The following is a 25009-nucleotide window of genomic DNA, read 5'->3' as shown; positions in this document are numbered from 1 at the left end:
TATCCTTTTACGTGCCTGAGCCACCGTTATGCTTGAGCGATCGATCCACTTTCTGCGGCCTGCGTAGCATAATGGATGCAGAAGGATAATTTTCACATCCTTTCTGATTAGAATATCCCGCTCCGTTTGACCGGAAGCGCAAGCGAACGGAAACCACCTGCGGCCGAAGCTATGAACATGGCCCACACTGATTGATATTCATCACTTCAGTTTTAACGGGATAAAACATGGTGAAAGGGATTGTGTGTTTTTTTTCCGTTTCGTTCCGTGCCGTTCGTTACAGCCGGTTCTGGCGTGCTTCTAACGGGCGGTATCTCACCACACTACCCGTGGATCGGGAGCTTCTGGTAACGAGCACCGTGAAAAATAGTCATCGTTAATTTACGTAACGTGAATGGAAAGTAAATGCGTAAAAGGTATACATACTGGCTCGATAAGGCGTGGAGAGCAAAAAAATCACCACAACCCACCAAATGCTTCATCGTTTAGTTTTGGTTTGTTTTGGGGCGGCTAGTTCATTTTTTGAGGAAAGAAAAACTGTACCAATAAATTCAAATAACATCTTTTTCTAGAAAATCATCATCAACGACCATGCGTCTCCATTCGTGTGGTATGTACAGCCTACCATGCGTCTCCATTCGTGTGAAAGCTACCATCCACCAAGCGTCTCCATCCACAAGCAACCATGCGCCTCTTTCGTAAGAGATTCTTTTCTGCCTCTCCAATACGTCAGTCAGGATATGCTTAGCGGTTGCGATACGTGGCAGGCATTTTTTGTGTCAATTCTTCTGCGAATAATATTTTTTCGTTTGATACACCCGTCATCCTGGATGTATATAATGTAATTTCGGGAAGGGTTGAGAACTACAACCGCGGAGACTTATGTTTATAGATTTGCATTTTCACTTCACACGTTTCCCGCTGACTGAAAGTGGGCTGAAAGATTTAAATATCGTTGTACCTCTCGCGGGATGTCTCGAAAGGATCATTGCTAGATGTATGGTACACCATCCATCTCTTACTTCCCACGATACGTTCGCTCGCAGAAGCATGGCAGTTCTGAGTTCTAAATAGGGTATTCTGCTGGGGCTTTTGGTTCTGACAGCTTGTGTTATGACAAGCAGCTAGATGATATTTTTTTGCATTCGCATCCATCCGCTAAACCCAGTGCGTGTGTGTGGGTCGAAGAGATTGCAATATGGGAGTTAAACTTCCTTTTTTTGTCGGAAGCAAAGACAATTTAATACACTGCAAAACAAGTACTGCAGATTCCCAGGGACAGCGAAACTGTTCAGGCAAAACTTTTTGAGGATGGAAATGAATTTTTCCCTGAACCAGACGTTCGTAAAGATTTCCGCCCTACTGTATCTTACACTGAAACACCATGCCTGTACTGGTGATGGCCAGCTATCATGTCTTGCTTCACTGAACATTTGACCGCACAGAACGTAGGCTGCTCGCACTCCCTGCGAATGTATACTTTATCAGGAAAATTTGATGCGGTAAAATATTGATTTGCTGACGAAATGCCTCGGATGAAACAGTTCCCGGTACGAAAGCGCGCCTGTACGACGAACGATAAGTCAACGAAAAACTCACAAAACTTGAACTTGTACGCAAAACCGCAACACCGCATCATTTATGGGATGTACCTTTTGCACGTGTCACAAACACACACACACACATACATGCTCATGTGTGGAGCAAAATTTACGAGCAACGTCGGTAGCAACTGCCGCGAGTGCGTGTCAACCGGCGTCTTGAGATGGTTGCTCTTGTACCGGAACACGTATCGAGCTGAAGTCCCAGAGAAACCCATCGAAGATTTATACATCGGTAAAATCAAACAAAACTGTACGCACATCACCACAAGATGCTCACATACGCCACAGACACGACGCGACAGGTCGACAATCGAAACAGAATGTTGCGCTACCACCATTGCAGGATGGTGGTACGTCGATGGAACGTGCCACTTGGCTGTTATGTGAGGCACATGAAAGAATTTGTCACCGCGGCAAAGGTGATGCCAGCGGGCGAATGCTGCATTCGATAACTGAATCAATCGTTGAGCGCTGTTTGGCGGGTAAGGCAAGTGAAGAGTGTTAAAATGTGTGTTAAGATGGCATTAAAAGTAAGCCCCTGTTACTTGGTGTGGTGTCGATGTTACTTTCGCTTGAGAGTCGCTCTAATCAAACATTGGCTGGTGTGTTGGTTCAACAAACGTTAAGTTTCATTATGTCTTAAAGTCTTTCAAGTTTACTTATCTTAACCAAAACAAGGGTTGTGAGTGATATATTTTCACTGCGTGAAGAGCTCCTAGGGCGCGATAGTTTATTGTCAGAATCCTAAAAATTGGCTAGGTTCGTAAATATTGCCACCGTAAGCTTCCACACTTTTCGTACGAATCAATCAGCATACATCAAACACAAAGTTTGCGCCGTGTGTGTGTATTACACTGCACGAGGGCACGAGTGTGTGCTGGTTTCGACGGTGGAGAAAAATTTAATTTCCGGGTTTTTGACACGCGGAAGCGAACGAGCTTAATCTTGTATTGTGAAAAATTCAATTTGCGTTGGCTGCATACAGGAATTTTTACTTACGGAGGTTACGAACAAACACATTTTTAACTGAGGCAGTGTTCTTGTTACTCTCAAGTGTTTGAATGTACATTTTAACCGTGATCGTCAAATGTCGGGTTCATGTTTTAATAAACTTTTTTATAAAAGAACTATTTTTTCCTACACATAGCTCTTTTGTTTTAGTAATGCACTGGTATCACTTCCTTTGGCCATACTTGTAATTTAGTGAATCTTGATTTATAAAAATGTTTTTCTTCTGTTTTACATAATTTTGTAAGTAAGAGCAAGCACATATTGTAGAGAAATCTTTAACCAATGTCCTCTGAAATCTTGATGACTTTTGTTTAACTTAGTAAGATATTTCTCCCATGTTTTAAATATCACAGTATTCACAATCACCTCTGTTACGGCATATACGGCTAAGCTGTGAATTCAGCTTCTTTGGATTTTTCTTCTTCTTCTTCATTGGCAATACAACCTCGAGAGGTCTTTCTTGGGTTTCTGGGACATGATTTGACTCGTAGCAAAGTAGTCAGTTCTACCTACGGGGAGGCAGACGGAAGAGATTTGAGCCCCGGTCTTACCGTATGAAGACCGGCACCGTTGTCACTTCTGCCACCAAACCACCCGACTCAGTTGGATTCTCGACCTCATCTATATATTTTTTTATTTCAAATACTTTTCAAACATTGCACACCTAAATTGCACTTCCTAGCATATAAGTTTGTTTATTTGGTTTGGAAAGCGCTGTTTTCCACTCAGTTTTCAGTATCCTTCAGACTAGATAAGCTATTACATTTTGATTTCTTTGTAACAACATGTTGTAGCAAACCCGTGAGTTCTGCTGCTTCAGAAATTTTGCAAGGAATTCATCAAATTTATGCTGACCGTCTTTAGAAAACCAACTATCATGAAGATGGCCGTTAGTTAGCTATACTGTTGGGCTGATCGAGTTGAATAAATAAAAAAAAAACAAATTACAATCAGTCGATATTTGAATCAGAGATAGAAGAATTGAAAACATAAAACTCTGGAAAGCAGCTAATCATACACAAGTACAAACTATATTTCACTTGACACTCTTATTTTTTTAGTTCGCATCAATTAACTTGATTGTTTAGTGGTTCAATCTTTCCTACTTGCAACTCTTTATACAAATATTGTACCAAATTATATATAACTTGAAAACTGCCAAAGCAGGTGATATTTCAACGAATTTAGCCACATAAAAATTCGTCAGAATTAGAATAATTAGGTGTTCAAGCATATATAAGGAGATTTATAGATTATGCCTATCTGATAACTTTTGATCAGATGCAGAGCAACAACCAATGCACAAGTGTACACACTATTTTAGGCAAGGTAACAAATAAATCAGTAATGCTAGTATTTTGCTATACTCAACATATCTGTTACATTTTGTTTTTCATTTATTCGCTCAGGTTGCTTATGCAACAATATAGATGACTGAGTAAGGCACAATCAAAGTATGGAATTTTAAAAATCCGTTTGTTTCTGGTGTCAAAGAAGAACACAAAAAGTAATCTTTAAAACTTAAAAAAATACACGCCCCGACCTGTCCTCTCATTGAACAGCTTGCCAAATGAAAATAAAATACATTGCTCTATCCAGCTTGATTTGACAAGCCATCCGGAACATTCATATGCCCAGGACGCAGAGAATCGCTCGATTTCGGTGCGGAACTGTTGGTTATATTTCCTTTTTTCCTTGTGTGCAGTTTTTTGAGAACAATTCACTCAAATCCTCTACCCATATTTGGGATCTCGTTTTCTTCCTCGGGCTATGTAAACCGTGCCCGAGCCCACTTTATTCGGCTGCTACTCTTTGTTTTGCTTCGGAGCGTGGTTTGTCCGCGCTTGGAAAAGAAAAATCCTTCTTGTTATTGTACCAGTTGAATGAATAAATTTTGCACAAAATAATCAATGGGAACCATTTCAGTGGTTTGCATCGTTCCGGGAGAAACAATCAAACTACATTTACATATCCTTCGAGCGATTGCCGGGAAAAAGATTGTCCGATTCGGCGAAACAATAAAAGGCAAAACCATTCGTTGTGTGTTTTTCGTGGCCTTTTTTGATTCGAATATGTTATGAGTTACAGTTTTCATTCGCATTTATTCAATAACAATGATTTTTAGCTCAAAACATTTGCTAAACTGCTAAAAGTATCAAAATCGTTGTACGCAGCAGAATATGCTGTATTTTTTTCAAGTTTACATTTCATGCTTTAATAAAGGTATGAAGCTGTTATTTGTACATTGCTTTGGCAGGACTTTTGTAACATTAAATCGCCTCAAATACGGGGTCCGTTAGTTCCAATCCACTCGGTCAGCCTTATGGAAAGGCGGACGTTTAGATATGCGGGTGGTTATCGGATCGAAACCGTCTTCGGCTACAACACGTGGGATTAGGATCAATATTCTCGATCGCAAAAGGAAATCGGTCCTTCGAAGCGAAAAAGACGTCAGGACTAAGTGTAAGAGGGGTCTTTGTGCATGATACGGCACTGGGCTCGGCGTAGGAATCCTGTTATTGGATTAATCAAGGGCGGTTATCTTGCGTCGTGTCCCTTCCTCGCCCCCTTTCCACCCCTCTCCCTTCCTAGTGGTGAGAAGAGGAAGAAGCAGAGGGTCCAACAACTTTCCCTCATCTGCAAACTTTATAAACCTTCAGTGCGGCAATGGCGGTATCGACGACGGTGCCGACGAAGGTTCCGGTCGACCAGCCCTCAAGTATGGATATTTTGTCCATTAAATCCTCCACTCGGCCTTCAGATTTGCCGAGAACACCGTACCATGCAGCGTTCGCTACCGCTTGCCAGACGTCTCGCCAGAAGCCCGTGCGTGCGTCCATTTCGATGATCCGCTTTCGCAAAATAACTTCCGGAATAAACTGCTCAGCCATAAAAATACTTCTTTTATTGGCTTCAAATTGATCCCAAAAGCGAAGGAGCGAGACCTGCAAGAGAGTAGGTGAGCGGTTCACGAGTGAGCGGTGTGTTTTGTCTTTTGCCTCCCGCCAGAGTCCATATTTTTATCGCTTTAGCATCTCACCGTAACGATGCAAACTTGAGGTGTGCGTCTGCGAACGGACGAACACCATTCATCTTGGTCCGGGTTTGTTTGTTTTTTTACGATTACACGAGTGATGATGGATCCGATTGGAATAATTCATCTTTCCGGTCGGCCATAAACATCATCGTTATCGTGGTGTAGCCGATAAGTTTTATTGCGTTACGTTCAAACCGGTTGCACCCCGAAACGGTGTAATTACATGTCATCAGGTTATTGGTATTGTTTCGTTGGCCGACCCTGGGGAATTCTGCTCTGGGTCACATAGATTCGTTCGCGATTTATGCCCTTAAAACTCGGCACAAACGTGCGTGAAGTCATCGGAAAAGGTTTTGTTCGATCCGTCAGGAAACGACGATACAGGCATAAAATTTAGATTAGAATTGATTTTTGCTTTCGGGATAAACGGAGCGCTGGACTAATAATCATGCATTAGCACGTTAGCACCACAGTCAACATCACTATTGGAGTGCAGTGGGAGTAGCATAATAACAGGCGCTCGAATTCAGCATCAGGAGCTTGGTTGTTTATTATGTTCGCGAATCGACGCCCAAGTCAAACAGTGGCCAATATCAATCTCAGTCCTCGCCGCAGGGTAATAGCTATAATTAAACCGTCCGTTTCCTTTCGGGGCGCGTTGGGTATTTGCTTCCCAGTTTAATTATCATTTTCGCCTGATTGGAGACAGTGAAAACTGAATTGTGTTCCGAAACCATATTCTCTCATTACTTGCTGATGAAATACAAATCCCCAGCTTCAACCGTAAGCGAAATATTGCACTCAGTGTGTATTAAATAATTAAATTCTCTTCATACATCTCGCACCAACCATTCCCCTTCGTTAATAAGTGCCTCAAGGCAAAACAAATGACTTCCATAAATAAGACATAATTTTAGGTAAGTAGTAACGCGCCACATCTTAACCCACCTTAATTTTGTTAAATTAATTCAAGATCGGATGCTGTTGGTGCCCCCCCAAAACTCATTAGTAACACGCTGTTCCAATATCTCTTACAGGAATGCCAGAAATTGCTTCCTGTCGCGCTTCTGCCAAAAGTGCACCGGGATAGGAAATGCACTCAACGTATGAACATCTCGTAATTTGCAACTTCACCTGAGCACACCGGCGTCGAACACATTCTTCCGGCACATACGGCGCTTGGGTATTCAAAACACAATCCACAATGTGCTACCTACCCGTAGCATCTCACGAGTCTAGTGTGAGCGAATTGTTCACCTTCTCGGGACACCCTCCAAAACGTACAGTGCACTGTATGCACGATGGTCTTTGGTCTCTTTGGTCTCTAGCAAATATGCACCACCTTGCACCGAGAGGGGTTTTGCTACATTTTGAATGAGCTCCAAATTGGAGTGTCACCAGGGCTGCCGGTTTTGAGCACAGGCACGCTGTACACAGGTGGCGTAACGACGTGTGCATTAACTTCCCCCCGCAGAGTACTGCCGGCATTGTATGGCGGTATGGCTTCATTACATGGCCGGTACCTGGCTGAAAGTCAAAACCGACCGTTCGACTTCATTGTTTGCCGTCTTGTTACAGTTTTTGGACCGGTTAAAAGGGGTGCTTCACGGGATGAATTTAGCACCGAGCTTCTCATTATATACCATGTCCAGGGCCTTGCTGATATTTTGAAGGAATGATGGACAAGATCTGCTATCTGTTGTACGTAAAAACCCTTTCAGCGTAGCTTGTCAAGTGGAGCTCATGTGTTTTAAAAGATTCTTTGCCATTTTTAATGTTGTAAAAGCATAATGTATTATAGTGGATTTTATGATAGCACAAGATAATGTATAAATGCATTATCAGGACTTTAACTTACCCGAACTGCTACTGTTGCTGTTCCGACTGGACCGATCATCGTGAAGTCCCATGCTGGTTTTCATCATATTATCCATTACACTGGCTATTTCCATACTACACACTCACACGCTTGCTCATGCACTTTAGCCAGAACAATCTTTTATATGCTTAAACACTTGAGACAATTTAGCTCTTTTCCTTCACTGACACCTCGCACGTTGATTTTTTGTCACAAACATTATTATTTTACTGATAAAAACAATTCACAATTAATAAAGCAAATACATTTGCAATTGAATAAAAACAGAAAGAAATAATACTTTTGATCGAATAAACTTTAAGTATTCAAACTTTTTCAACTAAAATTTCTAAAACTGGTGCTAGAAGAAGTAGTGAACTGATGTGATATGCTTGACTGGTTTAGTGAGTCACACGCCAAATTTGTGAAGTCTGAAAAGAAATAAGAAAACAAGTTGTTTTTTTAGTATTTTTCCCAAGTTTTGTGCAAAGTTAACTTAAGTTTAATAAACTTTAAATGATATTTTTTCACTTGACAGTTGTTATTACATTACAGGATGCAGTGTTAAGCTGTCAAGAGCAGTGCCGGGTGCTATCATGCCAAACCAACCGAACCAAGCGGCAGGTCAAGTTTCTTCCCAGCGAAACTTTACTCCACTCCGGTTCTACCTTCCTCTAGCCGTCCATCTATCCTGACCGGGCAACAACTCGTGGCCGACTACGCTCGAGTGGCGGTGGTACGCATGGAAAAAGTTATTCAACACTTGCCATGTTAGCCACTCGCTCTCGCCACTCGGCAAACGCATCGTTTTGTAATGCCGTTCTAGAATGGAATGCGGAATTCCCATCCCATCGCTAAGTGACGCGGGAAGGTTGGCGAGGAAGGAAAGCTAGCTGGGGAACCCGGGATGACAGCAGCAAATTATTTAAAAACCCCAAGCGGCAAAGTTATCGTTTTGCATTGGCAGTACTGATGATTCAATTTATCAATGAGGAAGCATGAACTTCGTCAACTTCGTTATCAACTACGGTGCAACTGGCAGCACCGTTAGCTGGAAGTTGTGGCATAGTTGAAAAGCGTGAATTAACAAGACCTTTCTGAACTGCATTTACTCGTGCGTTGTGCCAGTCGAGGGATTGCATAGGGGATATAATAAAATAAAACGGGTTTGTTTTTTCTCTGCCACTCACGAAAGGAAAAAATCACACATGCGCTCATTACATTAATTCTCAGTACTAAAAAAATTCAATAAAAATAATGTAAATGGAGTAAATGGATATTTGCCCAAAACAAGCCAGTTTCATAACAAATAACTTGTGATACAATAAACATCAGTTGGCTAACTTGTGGTATTTTATGGAGCTGAAAACTTAACGACGGCGAAAAATGATGTATATTATATGATACCAGGTATATCGGTGACTTTTTGTATTCAAATAGTAAAACCTGGCCGAATTGCTATCCTGGCGGCTTTCAAGATTAGCATTTGTTTTTGAAACTTTCTATTCTCTTTTCTTTAGTTCAAATATTTGAGCAAATAAGGTTCTATTCATATTATGTTGTGAATTGTTTTTGGCTTGGTAGAACATTCTTAACAGAATTTTGAACCAACATTTACTTTTATCATTTGTAATTATTTCCTGAAAGTTTATCATTTTCATGGACTTTTTTAACCAATTGAAAAACTTGGGAACGTGAAAAAAACTAAGGATGGGTAAATTCAATCACGTTTAGCTTATTTACTCTGAAAGAGTTTCCAAGAAGCTCCAACGTTCTTCACGCATGTAAGCAATAAGTATCACAAGTACCATGATGCATTTCCTCTGTAAGTGTTCTGTACAACATAGGGTGGAAAATCATTGTTTTTTCCTTAATAATATCAATTTCAGTACATAACAGCAAATTTTTTCAGAACCAAATAAGCAACAAAATTGCTTCAAACTTACATCCAGTACTGTACTTTTAATAACAATCAACGCATCAGTGCTAACGAGTAAATCACACGAGTGGTTAATGAAAAGTTGATTAAAATTTGCAAAACTTCATTAATGTTTCTCGACGGACCCGTTTTTTTGCTACACCAAACCCCGATTCAGCATTCCATCAACCGGTGCGAATGAAGGCACTGCGTTTAAAACAGTCTCGTGCCTGCATTCCGTCATTCATATTTAACCCTTTTCCAATTTCCACGGGGGGAGGAAACAAGGGACTGCGGCTGCCACATTTTGTGCAATGCTCTGCAAAAAAGTAAAACCTTAAAAAACGAAACGAAAGAGAATCATCACACAGGAATATTTTTTTACGTCGATACGCACACCGAAAAATCCAATTTGCAGTCAGCTTTCACTCCATTTAGCAGCCACACACGGCATTGAAGAAAGCTTGGCACAAACGTCCGGCAAACAGTTGGTACATCGTTGACAGGGGAATTCATTAAGCAAATTTCCAGCGAGCCGATGCAATTTGGTGGGTTTTATTTGGAAAGTCTCACTGCCGGTTGTTATTTATTGTTTAACCGTATGAGCAACTCCGCTTCATGCGAAATACATTTTCGGTGCACATCACATCATTTGTTTGCCTTTGCTGGCTCGTACTACCTGGAACAAGGAACCACAACCATTGCTCCGGACACAGAATTGCGTAATCTGCAACATCTCTTTTTTAATCGTAACGACATGACACTGAATGTATCCCGAATGGCATCGGTCAGCTGTGTGTCAATGGGATGGTGCAATTGGATGCAATTGGGTAGATCTCGGGGGTATTAATTGGATGCTGTTTGAAATAAAAGAAAGGAAAATAAAATGTGCAGTATCGTTACAGGAATTTAAGTATTATGGTACAATTTCAAACAATTGTAATTTGATTGATTTTGATATGTTCAGAGACTGATAAGCAAACAATTTAATGCCGATAAATTCAAAATTTCATTTATCATATGAATAAAAATATTTTGTTTTAAAATATATTTGATGAGCCTTATTCCTGCTACAGTTCGCTATGAGCCAGTTGTGTTGAAAAGTATTAAACCAATTATTAGTACACACTTTTCTATAAACGTTCATGACTGTCAATGAATGTCGCTGGTAAGCTTACAGCCGTTGTGCCACATGCCGAAGGTGTAATAGAACCCACGGTACCTGGCCATAGTGTGAACGTTAACTATTCGCCGCTATCTTTCACTGCGGGGAAGCTCATCTGAGGGAAAAACCTCATCAATCACGATCCCGCACGCATTCCGCCGTCCTTTTTCCCCCACCCAGTGTACCTTACCTTCAAACAACAGCTGCAAATGAATGAAACTCTAAACCCACGTCCGAGAATGGTTTGAAGCTCGGCCCTGTTCAGCCACATTTTCTCGTCCCATTTTATTCTTGCCCGTACTTCGGAGGGCGTTTGTCTTTGGGCATGGAAAAGTTCGTTCCCCGCTTCACGGTGGGTCGCTTCAGTCGGTCGTTTGCTATGGGGGGGCAGCGGCATCAAATCCCGCCACAGGGACAGCTGATACCATGATAGTGGAAAGCGCTCCGGATGCTCTAGGTGCGCATCGCCCGTATCGACTGCACCCGGTGCAGTGGGTAGTTCGGTAAGGTATAAAATAGCAATTTTCAATTTATATCAATTTTAAACCCACCACCACCCGCACACCCACCCACTTTACCAACGTCACCACATTACGAAGCGGCTGTCAAAGCGTTGGACACTTTATCCCTTCGGCTCACGCTTCCACCATTTCGATGCTGGTGATCTACCCTGATCTATGCCGAGGAGTTTCCGGTTGATCGGTTAAATTTCCTCACATTCTAGCTGGTTCGCCTGCAGTGGGAAACCGTAATACGGTGGCAGCACCGGGTTGGTAACTTCACCGTGCACCTCGCGCAAGGTGCTGGCTGGCTGGCTGGCTTGATGAAAAACAGTGGCAAACCACCGCTTGGAAAATCGTACCACCAGCGTGTGTGTGTGAAGGGGTGGTTGGTGAAAAAAAAACCCACCGAGAACAAACTGCTCTCGCAGATAATCGTTTCACTTGTGCACCGCTTGAACAGCACGTGAATGCAGCATTTTCCACAACTTCGGGGGCGAACGGCAGGTTGTGTGTGAGGTTGGAAATGTTCTTTGGGCGATAAATGAGTTATCTTCTTCACACCGTGTAGCGGCAACCATCGCAACATGCTTACGGAGCGGGGACGACGACCACGTCACCAAATGGTAGCATTTTATCACGCGCAGGGCATCGCTCACTGGAGGATGCTCGTTGGTTTTACTTTGCGCACTCATTATGCTTTTGATTACCAGAACTCTTTCAATGGTTGGGTGGAAATACGAAAGCATTTGTGGTGGTGGTGGTGGTTTTTTGAGGAATTTTCGGTCGGAATTAAGCTTTCGATTGTTGTCCTGAATGCACGATATCACGGGAAAAGGATAGGAACGCTTTTCGTTATATAGTCATCGATAGTCGACAAAAACCAGGTGGATTACACCCTTTAATGCATCTGTATGATAATTCTTTAAACGAGATTCAAACTTTCTTGAGGAATTTGGAGGATAACTTCTGCTTCTATTAAAATTTGTATATCTGTAGACATGCACTTCCTACCAGTTGATAAAGATGTTGTGGCTTTTTCCATTATCCAGCTAATGTTTTTTTATGGTGCTGATTCTGTACAGTTTATTAGCGCTGTCATCATTCGATGGACGGTTTTACTTACGACTCATATAAAACATAATTTTGCCTTAACAAAATGTCCCTAAAGAAGTGAAACATCAAGAAAGATATTGTTCTAAGATATTGTACATACAAATTAGACAAGAAGAACTTTGCAAACTATCTAGTAGTGAATGATTTGACCTTACACTCATCTCGTTAAATATTTGAGATAGTTTCTTAATATGAGGCCAGATATATCATCAAATCATCAGTCAAACATGGCCTAGATACAAGTCAGAACCAAAGTAAGTCAAATTTGTTTCTGTTTCTAAGCATTGAAGATGAATTCGACAGCATTCACCACTTGATTTACACCACAAATCTGCAAATTCGTCTAACGATTTTTATCACGAATCTGCGTGAATAGCAAACTTAATAAAGTGGATCAAAAGCATCCTGACAAATTAGTGTTTTGTTATGCAGTTTTGAAGTTAATTCAAAATTGTATTCACATGTTTACAAATTAATTAGAACAAATAATCACGATTTCAGCGTTATTTTACACTTGGAAATATCACCACAGGGCCAATACAAAAATCTAACAAACATGTATTCCCAACAACAATTTGAAAGACCTTTTTTATTTAAAATCGTAATAATGTAGCTTGATTTGTCTCATCAACGCTAATGCAAATCAAAACATCACCTACTTTAGGCATCAAAAGTCTAAAAATCCACATAACAAATAGCAAAAAGGCTTATTATTTGTGCTAGAATTATTGCAGTAAAAAAGGACGTGTAGTAATTTCATTTAATTTAAGTTGATCACTGACCTAGCCGACGCCTCATTTATCTTCTCAATGTTAAGTTTAACTTTTTCTGACAGAACTTGAAGGTCAAGAAAGACAGCTTCAAGATCTACAGAATTTTTGTCTATCAGGCTTAAGAACCTGCAGGATGGTAGTTGTATACTTAATCAATGCAAGAGTTATGAAAAATAGATTGCTTGTTATATTTCTTCGATTTATACAACTAAACGCTTCAGACTCAGGAGCTATGTGTGTGTTGATCGAGCTTATCAAGTCAAGAATCCCTTAGATGGGTCTGAAAGTTGTATTTGTTCGTTGTAATTTTAGTCACAGCTTTTCTCGTTAAGTGTATAAATAAGAAAATAAATAAAACTTATGGGCAAATTGTTCCTGCACCAAAGTGACAATCAAAAAAAAATTGTTGTTTATTAGTTATTACGAACAGAAACCGTATTGTCCAAAAAGAAATACTTTTCAATAAATTTAAAGTATACAAAATACACAATTTTCTAACCTTTATATACCCTTGATCATACGAAAGTCACTATTCAGCATGCAACTATTTCCCGAATGCTACTTCTACTTTTACTGCAGGGTTACCATTACAGTACACTTTCAACGAGCGTCTGTAATGGAATCCTTAATGAACATAATGCAGTGGGACGTACTTTTGTGTCTAATTGTTAAAATTAATCTTTCGCAAAACCGCACAACTTTTCCCCCCTTTTTCCCACCAGCGTACCAGTATCCCTTCGGCAGCTACAGTACCAAAGCTCTACCTCGATTACCACTGAGGGCTGGTGAAGAGTTCAACCGAAGGAAATGCTCCCTTTTGGCCGCAAAATTAGAAAAACACCAAAAACCCATCCGCATTCGGTCCATCAACAAGGACCGCCGTGTTTTGCGTGTTTTTCCTCCTGCTCTCGCTTTATTATTTTTCATGAGTGCATTCTACTGCCACCTCTCGCTCATTCGCCTTTCAACACTCGCTTACTCTCTCGTACTCAAATTCCCTGGCATACAAACACACATACACCATTGAACCAGACGAGTGTATGTAACTCACTCACCGGGGACCGATACGGAGCCATCCTTTTTACGCCATCCCTCCTCGTTCCGACCACTCCATCTCACCCGGATGTCACCCATTTCCGCAAATGTTACACTGGCACAATATTTTTGAGTTTTGGGTCCCTATCTCTGTTGTTGATTTTTTTGTTGTCGTCTGTTGGGTCCCACCACTCAGTTCAACTACATCAACCCCATCCCCCGAGGCTTCTAAGATCAGGTTTAGGTTGAGCTTTACGTCCTCGAATGCTGCGGCAAGGGGTAGAAAACGGATGAGCTAATTAATTTTGTGCCGTACAGTACGGTCGTCCGTCTATCGTGTCGAGCCGTCATGTTTCATCGAATAGATCCTTTTTTATGTACCCTTTTTGCTGCGCTTATGCTTAGGGATGTGTTGCTGTTTTTTGCGCTCTCCCTTCGTTCTCAACGTCAAAAGTTGTATGGGGGTGATAGCGATAGCATGTTCGGAAAGTAAGTGCCGACGGTCAATCCTCCAAGCGATGTGTATGCCGGTATGCGGTAAGGGCCGAACTTGGAAACAAAATGACATAACCACAATCAATCCTTTTGTGGGTTTTGTGGTTTACAGTCATGTTAAATTAGCATGAAAGAAATGGTGAACGATATCTGGCATGCTTTCTATGGAAAGTTTTTTTTTTATAATGTCCTAAATGACCATCATTTAGAAACTAAAATCATAAACTATGAAGATATGAAGGGGCGTTCCGGTGGCTGAGGCAATAACAGCGCCGGTCTTCACACAGCAGGAACGGGGTTCAGATCCCATCCAGACCGCCTCCCCGTACGTAGGGCTGACTATTTTGCTACGGGTAAAAGCAAGTCACAGAAAGCCAGAAAAGGCAGGCCGAGACCTCTCGAGGTTGTAGTTCCAAGGAAGAAGAAAAAAAAGATGAAGGTATCAGGAATGTCTACTAAGGCATTTGGAAATTTTCTTAAGCAATTGAAAATATTTTTGTAGTGTAAAATTACATGCTTTAACGATACATGGGATTATGGTTTTCTTTTTTAGATTTGATGTTGAAGTTGTCTCTATTCTATACGCTTGCACTAAAATCTTTGAGGTTCTTGTTTCTCGGCTCCTGTTAAGCTGATTCAAGTCCATCTTCTCGATCAACCAGATTCATACTAAATCGCAACATAGAAACCAATCTCTTATCTCTGCTGAACTCCTGCTATCCGAAACATCATCCTGCATGTCTTGCTTGCTAACCTCTCGAATTATGGTGTAAAGGATGTGTTAGTTTGATGGTTCTCTCACATATTAACCTCTCTTAAAACCTCTTTTTTTGGACCGGCACTTGAATCTGCCAGATTTATTCGGAACCATTCACAATTAAAATCTATTTGAAAAAATACTCTTTCACTTCATCATCTGCTACTATGGGCCCGTGAGGCTTCACGTTCACGTTATCATTCTAGGTGCCTTCAATTCGTACTGAAATTCCATTACTCTATAGGCCAACTTAAAATGACCCTCTTTTGGATTTGATTTAAACTGACAATCGTTCTAATAACACTGTATATTCTCAACCTTAGTTTCAAAAACCTTAAAAAAAATTTGTCAGGAAATTTCAAAATTGATTTGTTAGACGATTCTTGCTCTTTAGGTCACAAAGGATACGCTCAAAAATTTAACTATAAGCCATTGTGAAATTAAATGGATGAGTCTTAAAATTCATTTTAATTTGAGCAATAAGGATGACAAGAACCTACCAGTTTCGTTTTAAATTCAAACATATGTATTGAAGCTGAAAAGGAAACCATAAGTACTGAAAACTATCTTTTCTCAATTCTCATGCTTCATAAAAATATTCATTTGGCGTTTGGCTGATGAACCTAAAACCTAATTTTCCACCAATCATCATCGATAAACGAACCAATGAGTGGTGAAATTTCGGTACACATCCCAATTTATACCGAACTATTTCTCCGTTTTCCGATTCACACCCGACCAATCTGTGCCACACGAATTGCCGCCCGTCTGGGGAGTACGTGGAACTTAGTCTATTCCCAAACATGTCAGATACAATAGTAACCATTTCGATGCTAAAAGTCAAACAAGATTCACTGTCGTACGTTCGAATCTGGTACATAAATGAGCGGTAGTCATCATACCACACCATCATGCCAAACTCTCCCGGGGTTTGGGAAGCAATGGCTGTGGGTGTTTCGCGTCTGGTCAACAGAGCAACCTCCCGTTCGGTCCAGGATAATTATTCCAATCGAGAAAATCCGATAATCACACTGGTGCGGCTCGTTCGCCCTTGACCAATTGCTCCAACGCTTCCATCACAGCACAAGACTTTTCCGAAGCCACAGAACTGCTGCTTCTACCAGAATACAGGAAACGAGCTCGAGTCGTCTTCGGTCTGAGCAATGTGTTTCCGACAGGCTAGTTACCGCTCATTTCCGGTTGACCACTGGGCTTGGCACTCACTTGTCGACAATTCACTAATTCAGCACATCTTTTCCACCGCTTCGGCAAAGGACGATCCGGTAAAAGGCAGATGATTGAACGTGTGATGAACGTTTCCTTCGATGTGTGACACCGTTTTTGAACAGTGGCTACGGACTAATAATTGCTCAGCTAATTTCTCATTCGATTGCCAAAACGCTGATGTCAGCAAAATGACTTAAACGATGTTCGATGTTTTTGCAGTAACTATTGACATTCGAATGATATTTTTGGGCTTCATGGTAAAGGACGTTCCTCAAACAGCAGCCTTCTTGAAAGCAATTCTAAATTTGTAATGAAGGATCTAGACACAAAAGCAAACGCAACTCATTTCAGTTGGTCTACAAATAAACATTAAATGTTTCAAAAAACATTTTTAAGAATTATTTTAAGATTGAGTACAGACCTTGTTATTACATGCTCACAGGATGTTTGATTAAATTTTACTTGACTCCAAACAAACAGCTTTGACATGGTCTTTACACAACTCGAAAAGATTTTTTATCAGCTGAATCATTAACCTTTGCTTTGAAAGTATCCTCATAAATCCTTCATTTCAAGACGTACAATGAATAATCCTCTTTGCTACCATTGGTAAATCAAATGCGCATAAAGGTGCCATAAAAACCAGAATGTACGGTAAACATCGATTTAAAAACATACTTTCCCAAATGGATATCAAAGAAATGCTTACGGCTGAAAAAACCGTTCAAGAATTGAAATTCTGTCGACAGAAAAACATGTATTGTATATGGATGTGAATGGTGTTGTCAAACGTTCAAATGCGTTTCGTGAGCTGGCGGTGAAGTAATAGGCTTTACAAAACCGCCCCCACTTGTGCGGTTGTGGCCATGTTTCCACAATCTTTTTCATCAAACAGTTTTCTAATCCGATTTTTTGCTACACCATAAATGGCTACCACCCTCAAAGACACCTGTCACCGACCGCAAAACCGGGGACAAAGCTTGTAATGCGCACGTTGGGTTTCACTGTCCACCACGAAAGGGTTGTTTACTTTTTTATTCCTCCGGTAGGATTCTATTGAATTGAAGGATCAAAGTAACAGAGCACAAAACAAGCCCCAAACAAGGGACCCACCGTCAAGAAAACCGAATCAATTGATCTTTCCTGTCAACAAGCACAACCATTCAACAAAGCATTGTGATTCGTGTTTCTTCTGAACCAGTTAAATCCATCCAGCAACAAGGATGAACTGGTCTTAAGGATGGTTGTAAATTTGGTAAAAACTTTGGCTTAGGCTAACCACCACACTGTGCTGCCGGGCCGAAATGTCTACAATGTTTATCGGAGGTGATTTGTAGACGGCACGGCCGGTTAAGTGCGTAGGTTTACGGGAAGCTTATTGACCTTAGCGTTATTGCTGGTAGGCCGATCCCTTTTTCTATCATCAGGCGCCCGGAGACGGCCAGAAGCTGTAAGATATCTTTCAAACGCTGTCAGGCTGCCATCAATTCATCAGGAATATTAATCAGCTTTGAAATTTGCCTCCAACGTCAACACTTCGCCGCTACCGGTAGACAGTGAGAAAAACAACAACAAACCACCAGGCGCCTCCATCCGACTGATTTCCATCGTACGGTCTGCTGGCGGCACTTACGGTGAGGTTTTAAATCGCATCGCCAGGCTGCAACCATTACCATCCAGCCCGAGCTTGTGATTAATTTGCGCAATATTAATGATAATCGTTGAATAAATTACAAGCACCGTCTTCACCCTGTGAGCTGTGTCCTTCGGTGTTTGGTTTAGAAATGTTTTGGCTAGCTGCTTCAACCAGCGGAAGTAGCGGCTTATGGTATTTTTCCCCCAGCCTTTTTCCTGTGCATTGTTTTTCACGCTTCTGAGTAAGCTTTCCACCCGCAGGCAAATCATGGTGAAGATAAGTAAATTGCAGTTTAATTAAATCACTAGAAAACAGCTGTTGTCATGCTAAACTTGTTAAACGACACCATTTGTTTACCCTCGCTACTGTATCTGTTTGTTTGAAACGAAACGTTCGAATATTTTATGATTAATTGCAATCTCAATGAGTCAAACTTTGTAAAATTAAGTGAAATTTGTTATTTCCAAGAAAATAATAATTTTACGATTCGATGAGTATTGGATAGGCCTTACCAAAACCACTGTAAAAGTCAATTAAATGGTTGCAAAGTTATGCAACGGGATTGCAATATTCCATTCGAAACATTCTACAGATTGATGCAACAATTCAAAATAGGGGTTCAGAAGCCAATAAGTTTTTAATTAACAAATAAACAAAAAAAAATTGATAAATAACAAATAATTAAATATTTCGTTTATGACTAAAATCAAGCTTGTTATTTAATATTTGTATTGTGATCATCATAACCATAGCATCATTCAATTTACCTGTCGACAAAACCGCGACCCCATATTGATGTAAACCCTACATTTCAAACCGTTTCATACAAAAGCCCTCCAGACCCATTTCCCTGTACGCATTTCATTGTTTTGCGCTCCCGAAGCCTGCTTGTCTCCCGCCTCCCTCCCACACGGTTCTATTTATTGTGCGGTTTTTGTGTTGGAAGGTGGCCATAAAGAATGAATTAATCTCCTACCGATTTTCCTCCGTTAAGTGCTTTCCCGGAGGCAAAGTGCTTGATGTCCTTGTGGTTCGTTTCTTTCTCTACAGCGCTCAAGTGGTAGTTCTTACGCTCGTGACGCTTCATTCAAGTGGAATAATGATTTTCCTGCCCTTTCTTCCCATTCCTCCACCCTCTTCTTCTCTAACCGTCACTTTCTACCTTGTGCTGGTTGGTACCTTGCTCCCCGAACGATTTAAGGTCCATCCAGGCATCCATCAAACTTGACCTCATTTAATGCGGGAAGCTCCCGGGAGGTAATTTTATCTCCTGCTCACTTACGGTTAGCAAGGCGCAGCAAATTATCCTACCTAATCCGATAGCTTAACAAAGACATTTGCGATGCATCATTCAAACGGACACACACACATATCCACACGCTTAATAGTTACAACATGTCTGTCCGTTTTCTTCACCTTCATAAATTCGGTGGAATAATGCGTAACCGGCCTCTTTTCCCGCAGCAAGTTTTTCGCAAGATTAATTTTACCCGAGAGGCCTCATTGTGGCTTTTATGGCGAACAGAATGAACCCCGAAAGCGGCGGAGTTTGTCGTAAAACGAGAATGGTGGATTAACTACAGCGTTACCATACAATTAAACGCTTCCGGATGACAGCCCGGCGTAGGTTCGAAAGGTAAATATGGTTTTATGGTCACTGTCGAGACGACGAACTGGCTGTATGCTGTCCAGAGTAATTAAAGCCGCATTTGCCTCAAATCTGCCCCTGACTTCGGTGGCTTTAAATCAGCTTCACAACTTCCTCGGTTTGAGGAACTACTTTCGAGACCCCTTGCTACCTTCATTTCCATCGAGCCTGAGCTTCATCCAGAAAAAAATGGTAGAAACACACTAGCTTTGCTTTCATCGGTACTTCACGGGCAACGATTAAAATCAATTTATTTTAGAGTGGTTCCAGTGCGCCGAGTAGCAAACGATGCAAAGATTTTACGGTCCGGCCCAAAACCACTCCATGGCAGCATCCACGGACGAAGAGTTTATGTAAATGCTATGCCTAAAAATTACACAATTTCCCATTTTCTGGCACTATGATTCAACATGGCTCTCGGCCGGCAACCGTCCGGACGCTTTGTTTGCCGTGCGCCAAAACCGTGCGAAAGGTGTGCTAAATGAATGGAAGTGTTGTGTTTTTCCGTTACCAATTTGCCTCCATTCGTAAACCCCCTTTCTGGCAGCGAAGAGTGGGACTTTGTGTTGCGATGAAACCACCATCGGTTAGGCTACAAATTGCAAATTCTCATTGGGGTTACCATTGGGGTAAGTGCTGCTAAAACCCCAAAACACTACACAGAAAAAGAGAGAGAGAGAGAGAAAGTGAGGTTCGTAATCAGGGGTGGGTTTTGAGAATTCATCCCGGGCTGTGTGTTCGATGCTGTACCGTAAAATGGCTACCAAGCGCACCCAATCGGCACTTTGCTTCCGCCCACTCCCTAACCACAATCAATAGCAATAATAATGATTCGGCAACCCTCCCGGTGATGCTGTGAGCCATTTAATTACTTTTTCCTCGAAGGAATTAAAACCCTCGAAGAATATATTTCTATTCGGCTGCGTCGTCTGCAAGGGCACTAATTTTACATTTCAATTTATGTACACCGAGCAGTACAACAGTAGCTACAGCAAACCTCAGTATGACCCTTATTTCATCTCCTTGGTGCTATCAATGAATGATGGGGATGGTTTTCGGATACTGGTTGAACGCTTTACACCTCATGGTAGCATACTTTTTTCCCCCCCTGAATGCCATTCGTCTATTGTTTGATAAAACGGCGAGTTCGTGTATAATTTATGAAGCTTTGGTAGATGGATGGTTTTGGAGAGAGTGCGTCTGTCAGTCCCTCGTTCAAAAGTAAAGTGGGCGTAAAATTGCGTCAAACCCTTGCAGCTTCAGGAGTATGGTTGTACAGAAAGAAGGTTAATCAAGGACACAGAAAATAATTTGAAAATTTAAAATTGTTCTCTGTCTAAGAAGGTGAAGCGGACGTGACATGGGTTCATATCAATAAAGTTTAATTTACTTGCTGTACTGTAAAGGTACTGCCCTGAAATGTAACCAGCTATGGGAGAGTTTTCCTACATATATGTCTATTAACGCTTATTCTCGATGTGAACATGATTTTCAAAGAAGATAATAATTATTAACTAATTTAAATAACATATTTTGCATGCCCTAGGGTCTCTAATTTGTTTTAGAAACAATTTGAACATGTTTTTACCCTTCACAAATTTAATAAACTTTGGAACTGGTTGAGCGTCAAGTTTTTAGACATTTAACGCAGAGAAGGAATTTCACTTTAATTATAATACAATTAAATATTTGGCATGACGTCTCATACTGTCAGACGGAATCCAGAGTTTGAAAATATTTGTTCTCTCGCTTTGTTGACCAAATATATAGTTGATTACTACTTATAAACAGTTATTGAATTAACTTTAAATTTTGTTTTTATTTTCTATAACATAAAAAAAGTTGAAAGTATCATCTAATTTAATAAAGATAATTTTTTCTGCTACTTATAGATATTAATCAGATTGGTGTGTTAATTTGATCGTTTTTTTTCCCAAAAAAAGGGTTAATAATGAGTAAGTAAGTGAAAATGAAATCGAAGAAAAATATTTAAAAAAATAATAAATGTAGCAAATTATACGCTTTAAATCATAAATCTTTAATTTGTTTTTGAATATCATTTCAAAATACGAAAACGAATACTACTACACCAACTCATTATTCTTGCTTTCAAACACTACTTTACACACTATTCCGTGCATGATGTGGGCATGTAACTAAAGCCAACTTTTTGAAAGACCTCTTCTTAACCGATTCGAGTATGCGTTATTTACACTGTTCCTACCAATTTTATTCATTTTCCCTTAACGTTACACATTACTCCGTTTCCCTCGTTCCATCATTTACGCAACATCACGACAGCCAATGCCCAGGAAGCGTACCGTAACCTTTGGTAGTAGCCCGAAGCGGCAAGTAATTTATTTTTTAATGAAAATAAATTAATTCGCCATCGATCAACTTCGTTACAAATTCATCTCATTTAGTAAACATCAGCTGCAAATTTTCATACCCTCATCGTGAAGTGTGACGAAGGATAGGAAGCTGGTTTGCGAAGCAAGGAACGAAGAAAGACAAGTCGTTTGCACGTATCCTCCGTTCGAAAAGTGTGTCTGTGTGAGTGTGAATGTGTGTGGGAGTTTGAAAATTTGTTTAAAAGCGGCCTTCGACGAACACGGAGCAATTTAATTTCATTTCGCTTTGCCTATAGCCTTCTGGCCGGATGTGGAGGCGTGCAAATGAACGCAGGACTGTATATAAAAATGAGGAACCAATGTTTGGGTTTCGGCTGTACATACATACACAGCAGAACATCTAACCTTTAGCTGAATTGAAAGCAGCAACGAACTAAGCGCGGGATGCGTTGGATAACATTTTCAATATGAAACCCACAACAGCTGTTGGGATGCGAACGAAGAGGCACTATTTCGAGCACACATTCGTAATAAATCTTGCAAACCAGCAACGAAAAAATTCAATAAGACGATGTTGTTCAAAACTTCCTCCACTTTCCACCATGCGCGATTCACCGCCAATGTTTCTAGATTGACAAGTGCAGAATATGTTCAAAAATGAACGCCAAAGAAGAAAAGAACGCCCAGCGCCTACCGGCACCGAAAATCGACGTAACGGTTGAGTTACTAAATCAATTTAAAAACCCTTCAATCGATTTGGTTGATTGAATGAAAATTTTGACTTAATTTTTGGCATCTGCTTCTTGCTTCTCGTTTCGGGAGTAAAATGGCTTGGAATTTGAGGATCAAACAAGAAAACGCGAATGTAACATCATCAAACACATTCCTTTCCAAAACACTTTGCAGCGGGCCATTGTTTCGGGCGAAGAAGTGATATTAAAATAAAACGACACAATGCAAGGGAGTCAAACTGCGGGAGTTAAAATATGTAAATAAAACCTACCAGTAACTAAATGTCAATTCCAGCTGAATGTCACGGACCAACGTCCGTGGCAGCAAGTCGTGCTAAATTATTCCACCGAACACAAAAAAGACACTGACGTCTAAAACCCTTTTTGCACTGTGTTTCATCCGTTGGTGAAGAGTAGTTAAGACAGGAAACAGTTAACGAGAACCAGTTGAGTTAAGCAGTCGACGATATGGCGTCATTTACAGGGTAGACTCACTTTTTGTCAACACTTTATCACTGTTTGTAGCGCAATATTTAGAGCACTATTCGTAGAACGGATAGAAAAACATCCAATGCACACACTCTTTAAGAATGATTCACCAATGCTCTGCAGGAATGTAGCGTCAGCGACTTACAGGCAACGAAACAAAACAACAGTACACCGAATCGTTGTATGCGTTGGCTGAGTTGGAACGTTGGCCGTCACCAAAGAATAACACTTCTGCGGACGGATGGAAAACGAGAAATTTTCTTCGCGCACGTGCTTCGCTCACAACAACCGGGCCCCGGGCCAAACGAAAAAACCCCGGCTTCTCCACGAACCGACGATCCGGCCGTTTGTCAAAAGGTGCTCACACGCACACACGCGCACTAGAGCCGGTTTGCACACGGACCTGAGATGGGCATCTTGCTGCGACGACAGCCTGTTGCGACGTGCGAGGGATGCCCAGATTCAAGCTGATTTTGGCCCGCTTTGTCTCACAATCTAGAACCTTTCCGAGGAGCTCACTGCACGGGGAAAAAATAAATCCACACACTACCTTAGCAAAACAGTAAAACCACCAAACTTCAAACCACCGTATCACCCAGAAGCCGAACAGCCGAGAGCGCGCGTCCTAACTGCCGAAAGGATCTCGTTGAACTGACGGTCTCCGGTCGGTACCAGCTGTATGGGAGTACTACACAATCTCGCTGTCCTGGTTCCAGCATCCGTGTCCCGTGGTGAAATGCTTATCTTCGGCCAAACGAAAGCTTCATCTCGGCTGCTGTTCGGCTCGTTCGGCGAAGAATCTTCGAGCAAAGCTTTCATCTCACCCGCACTTCTCACGCTGTGAGTGAGCATAAGGCTCTCATCTCACGCTCTCGCGTGAGTTACGATTAAAGCGTTACTCACGCCGGGTTCGTTTTGATTATTTACACACACTTTTGCCCAGCAGCTTCCGGCTTTTTTTAAGGTTTTTTTCTCAAAGCAAATCATACATTACTAGTTTTCAGAAATGTATTCATTATCAATATTGATCTACCATGTAAAATGTGTTTGTTATTCAAATTGTAGAAGGATGCTCGCATTCGCATTACTTTCAACAAACGTTGTAAAACCACCGATAGAGACATATTTACAACTCATTCTCCGAACGTTACATAATGAACGGTTTATATGAAAACTAATTGCAGGAGGAGCACCATAATAAAAATTGGCATTGGTGTATTGGTGCATGTACATCGGCAACAAAAAACCGTCACTATTTTAACTTTAATCAGCAGCGTGTGGTGTGTGGAGTGATTAAAATTTCAGTGAGTCAAACGAATAATTAATTTGATTAAATTATGTAAGTTTAATGCAATCACAATCAGGTGGTGGTTGTCATATTTGTTAGCTGCTTGCTTCGCGATGCATCGCGCTTACATGGCTTTAAAAATGCAATTAAATTCGAATCCAATAATCACCTTCCATTAATGGGCTCATGCGCTAGCGTGCATTAATTTTCATTTCAATCGCTACCTCTCAATCTTACTGGATTTTGATGTGATTTTCGTTTTGGAAATAACCTTTGCGTTAATCGTAACCGGACTACAACTTTTTAATGCTAGGCTTGTTTACTTGCAATACACGTAAGTAGGTTTTAAAACATATTGCCTTCACTACTG

General features: G+C 40.9%; 1 protein-coding gene across 6 annotated transcripts in view; it reads right to left on the bottom strand.

Moving 5' to 3' along the window:
- The window catches only part of LOC118504613 (KH domain-containing, RNA-binding, signal transduction-associated protein 2-like), a 47171-nt gene extending 23130 nt beyond the window's left edge, over nucleotides 1–24041 (bottom strand). For 2 of the 6 annotated variants that reach the window (XM_036039292.1, XM_036039294.1), the window contains exons 1-2: nucleotides 23902–24041; nucleotides 7511–7740 (exon numbers count right to left, since the gene is read on the bottom strand). In XM_036039292.1, the coding sequence (XP_035895185.1) occupies nucleotides 7511–7604 (94 nt within the window). In that variant the 5' untranslated portion in view covers nucleotides 7605–7740; nucleotides 23902–24041. Of the gene's footprint in view, nucleotides 1–7510; nucleotides 7741–23496 lie in introns of all 6 variants that reach the window. The other 4 variants (XM_036039288.1, XM_036039289.1, XM_036039293.1 and 1 more) reach the window with 4 other exon arrangements.
- Nucleotides 24042–25009: the final 968 nt, after the last annotated feature.

Source organism: Anopheles stephensi, chromosome 2 (genome assembly GCF_013141755.1).
Source record: "Anopheles stephensi strain Indian chromosome 2, UCI_ANSTEP_V1.0, whole genome shotgun sequence".
NCBI classification, from domain to species: domain Eukaryota; kingdom Metazoa; phylum Arthropoda; class Insecta; order Diptera; family Culicidae; genus Anopheles; species Anopheles stephensi.
This window is presented reverse-complemented; position numbering and strand designations above follow the sequence as displayed.